The 4,304-nt window shown below is 35.9% G+C and overlaps 1 protein-coding gene and 1 long non-coding RNA gene across 3 annotated transcripts; one reads left to right on the top strand and one right to left on the bottom strand.

Moving 5' to 3' along the window:
• Window positions 1-268: 268 nt before the first annotated feature.
• Window positions 269-1,108, top strand: LOC147503113 (uncharacterized). Of its 2 annotated transcripts, none has more exons than XR_015220121.1 (3): window positions 269-775; window positions 903-989; window positions 1,086-1,108. It is a non-coding gene; the product is annotated as an uncharacterized LOC147503113 (long non-coding RNA). The 2 variants fall into 2 exon arrangements; XR_015220120.1 differs by having other exon boundaries at window positions 869-989; window positions 1,086-1,105.
• A 1,261-nt stretch (window positions 1,109-2,369) lies between these two features.
• LOC147503112 (cysteine protease RD19A-like) lies at window positions 2,370-3,706 on the bottom strand. Its single transcript, XM_086607924.1, has 4 exons — window positions 3,421-3,706; window positions 3,250-3,343; window positions 2,556-2,799; window positions 2,370-2,463 (listed from the first exon to the last, which is right to left on the bottom strand). Exons 3-4 carry the CDS (start codon window positions 2,791-2,793, stop codon window positions 2,432-2,434), a joined length of 270 nt encoding a protein of 89 aa, XP_086464050.1. The 5' UTR covers window positions 2,794-2,799; window positions 3,250-3,343; window positions 3,421-3,706; the 3' UTR covers window positions 2,370-2,431.
• Between the last annotated feature and the right edge of the window lie 598 nt (window positions 3,707-4,304).

The raw sequence follows: 4,304 nt of genomic DNA, 5'->3' as shown, positions 1-4,304 counted from the left end.
TGTATATAATTTTCTAATAATAATTACTAAATTCATGTTATTGCAGGTCCTAAGAATGTAATTGCGTGCTTCATAGTGCAGCAGGCAAATTTGTGGGGAGCTATGGTCACTACGATTATACATTTCTACCCCGGATGAGGTAATGCGTGAATTACACTAGCTAGATCGTTGATCCTGTTACTACAATAATGACTCGGAGCAACATCGGATGAACATCAAATGCAACACACATTTTATGCTTAATTTACATGATAGTATTCAATTCAAATGCAACACACATTTTATGCTTCACATGATAGTATTCAATTCAAATGCAACACACTTTAAGGACAAGATACATAGATAAACTGAAAACAACACATGTAAATAACCAAAAGCCTAATATTTATGTCCTCAATTATTTTTTGAAAATAGGGCAATAGCGCAATCATATTGTTTCCACAAGCATGAGACCACGGGGTGTAGCGCTTCAGGGAATTCATTCATGATCATGTTTGGGGCAATCAATATTTTATTATCATAGTTTCCAAACTTGGAAAAGATTACATGGCTTTCAGTTGTGGCTGCGGTGATGTCATTTGGTTATTCTATTATTAGCTTTTGCTTGTGTATGGCAAAATGGATATCTCATGGCGACATTCGAGGGTCTCTGATGGGAATCATGTCTAGAGAGGATGCTACTCTTTCCTCGGCTTCTAAGACTTGGTCTACATTTCAAGCTCTAGGGAATATTGCTTTTGCATTTACTTATGCTGAGGTCTTGATTGAAATCCAAGTACGTATATGTTATTTTCTAAAGTAAGAACATTCGTATTTCTTGAACCTTTGTCTTTTTCACAAATTATAGAAATTAAAGTTTTTTGTGCAGGTTGTGATTAGAGTTGGTCTGCGTATTTGTGCAGGTTGAAAAACCGGATGTAGCAGAGGCGTTCCGACTTTTGGAAGTTGCTCAATAACAGTCGGCCACAGATCACGCCACACTGCCATAGGTAAAGTACATTTTCTGATAATATTCAACCCCATATATATTTATCTCCTACCATACTCTTAAGTGATGTTAATTGTTTTATTTTGCTTCTAATCAGGAACAATAGATATGGATCTCATCTGGCTGGAGTTTCAGCAAGTGAAAGGATGAGCGGAAAATATGTTGTCAGCAGCTTGAAACATAATAATGGAGAAGATGCAACTTGGAGGACCCTCGACTCATACTTTGGAGGTAATGTGATTGTTCTTTATTTCTGAATCAATAGGACAAGTCATTCTAAACTATTTGAAGATGCTTAAAATGTCTACTCTTCTGCAGTTACTGGAGGAGTTGAAGAAGCAAAGTTCACATGAAGCCCACCCATCGATGTAAGTTATTTATTCATCGCACACAAACTTGCATATTGTGGTATTAGCAATGCATACTTATGACCTGGCCTTTCATTCTTCTGCAGCTAAGAAATGCTCTTTCAACTCTTGCAAGTGAAGGGTTTATTGTTGTTCAAGGTGACACTATAAAGCAGATATGATGATTGGTTGTGTACCACATGGTGCTGGGCAGTTACAAAGCTGCCATATTGGATTCTGTAGTTTTGCTTCAAATAGGGCTTAGATGATGTATAAAAGAAATTGGATTGTTTTCCTTAACTAGTGCAATTGTCTAGCAAGTGTAGTCACTTCAAAGTTCACCTATTCATTCGACTCTTTATCATAGTATGATGACTTCAAGAAAACTTGTGATAGAAAATTGAACTCGGTGGGAATATTTATTTGAGCTTTCTATTTATTTTGTATTTGTACTTGTCAAATTTTGAAGATGTAATTGGGATAAACGAAATACTTCAATAGAACCATAATGACCTTATAACTTGCTACAAAAAAGCAGTAAGTTTAAAAAATGTATTATACCATTATGGGCTTTTGTGATAGCATAGTTTCAGAACACTGCAACACTATAGTGTAGTGTACTAAGCAAGAATGTCTTGAGAATTTAATTATCATACATCCAACCATTTAGTATTTACACAAGATCATGCACAATGCATGTATAGATCTTTAACCAAAGCATAGTTTATGAACACTGCATAGCTGCTGCGTGTTTAAAGCAAAGCATAGTTTTCAGAAATAAACTATAAAACACCCAGCTATTTACACAAAGATCATGCATCTGTAGATCTTTAGCTGATAACTTCATAATTTATTTGGGAGTGAGCTGAACAGCAGCCACGGTTGAGACCATAGAGTCCACACCACACACGCCGGCCCCCCTCGCATATCTTGTAGAAACCATCCTTTCCCGGTTTTGTCCCCGTGAATTGTTAGGATCTAGTACGGTTTCTTTCCTTTAGCCTAATAATGGGAGCAAAGCCGGTGAGCGAATCCCACCAGCAATATTGCATGATCCAACCTCCTCTTAGAACATATGTATGGACATGAGACTCCCTCAGATATGCATGTAAGCTGCATTGATACCCACTGCAATCAAGCATATCACCAAGTTATTAATCCATAGAGCAATATCAGGAAAATGAATGATAAAAAGACATTGGCAGAATTGGCTAACAAACCTGCAAGAGGACCATTTTTCACTAGATTTGCAGCTATTTGCTCTTCATCAATGGAGATAACACTAAAGTTAAATACAGATGCGGCAATCTTGGTCTTATCAAATTTGCATTTACCATCTTTCCCTGTATAAGGATAGTCTTCCTCTCGTTGAAGTCCACCAGCTTTGAGTGTATACTCAAGTGCGCTGTTCATTAGGCCACCATTGCACCCTGTATCACATGAACTCGCTTCTTCCATATCACACTGCAACAGTAAATTCCAAACTTGAGCTTACTATCACTTCATCCGGAGAAAATGAAACTACTCAGGGCTAGGTGAAAAGCAACAAAACAATATGCGAAGCTTGTATTTCACCAAATTACAGTCATATGCTAAAATTGTGCTAAAACAGTTGAGCTTAATAGATCGAACTTCAGATGTTCCCCAACATGACACGTTAAATAGTAGTAAAACCACTAACATGACACGTTTACATGTGTTGTTTTCAGTTTATCTATGTATCTTGTCCTTAAAGTGTGTTGCATTTGAATTGAATACTATCATATGAAGCATAAAATGTGTGTTGCATTTGAATTGAATACTATCATGTAAATTAAGCATAAAATGTGTGTTGCATTTGATGTTCATCCGGATGTTGCTCCGAGTCATTATTGTAGTAACAGATCAACGATCTAGCTAGTGTAATTCACGTACCTCATGCTGGTAGCAGAAGTAATCGTGTAGCTGACCATAGCTCCCCACAAATTTGCCTGCTGCACTATGAAGCACGCAATTACATTCTTAGGACCTGCAATAACATGAATTTAGTAATTATTATTAGAAAATTATATACAAGAAGAGATGAAAATAAATCGAGGAACGAACCTGTTAAAGGAGACGAGGAGAGAGAGTGAGGGTTTTCAATTATTTTCCTATTTCAAGTTTGTTGGTGGATGCGAGATGGATGGAGAAGCACACATGCCAGATTCGTTGTTTGATTTTGTGTTGGAGGTGTTGAATTTGGAGGGGTTGGTTTGAATCTGGAGCAAATTGGGGAGAGAGAAGGAGAGAGAAAACCCTTCGTAAGATTATCAATTTTGATACTGAGCTGTTTTGATTTTCAGAACTCTAAAAAATATCCAAAGGACGAGAATAGACTATATCGAAACAGATCGGTGGATCAGATCGACTGTGTCCACAATGTGGCTACAAGACTGTGGTCATATCCCCCTATATATATATATATATATATATATATATATATATATATATATATATATATATATATATTTTTTTTTTTTTTGTGTTTGTATGGATGTGGTTTGAAAGGAAAAGTACTAACACATTCGTAGACCAACGAATGGTAGAACTATGAGGAAGGCCAATATGAGAACGTGTACTTGGAGCAGCTTATACGAGTTTTTTGGCTTTGCATGACGAATGTAGTAGATGAACTTACAACACTTAATTTTCAAAAGCAGATAATAAGTGGGTCATGGAAGTACTAGCTAATTATGATGTTTTTGTTAATGAAAAGTGTTCCATCTCTAATTTCTTTATTAGGTTCTCTTTCTTGCGCTATGCTCTTTAGTATATTGTACTTATATTATGCACCGAAGTGGAAGCTTGATTTTAGTTTGATGTAATAGGGATTATATATACAAATGATTTATTATTATTATTTTTAATTTAACATGTGTATAAATATTGATTTAAGGACGTGGTTAGTTATTCAATATACATACTTCATAGTGTTGCTCAGTTCCATT

Source organism: Coptis chinensis, chromosome 4 (genome assembly GCF_015680905.1).
Source record: "Coptis chinensis isolate HL-2020 chromosome 4, ASM1568090v1, whole genome shotgun sequence".
NCBI classification, from domain to species: domain Eukaryota; kingdom Viridiplantae; phylum Streptophyta; class Magnoliopsida; order Ranunculales; family Ranunculaceae; genus Coptis; species Coptis chinensis.
The sequence above is the reverse complement of the archived record's forward strand: the minus strand, read 5'-3'. Positions and strand labels throughout refer to the sequence as shown.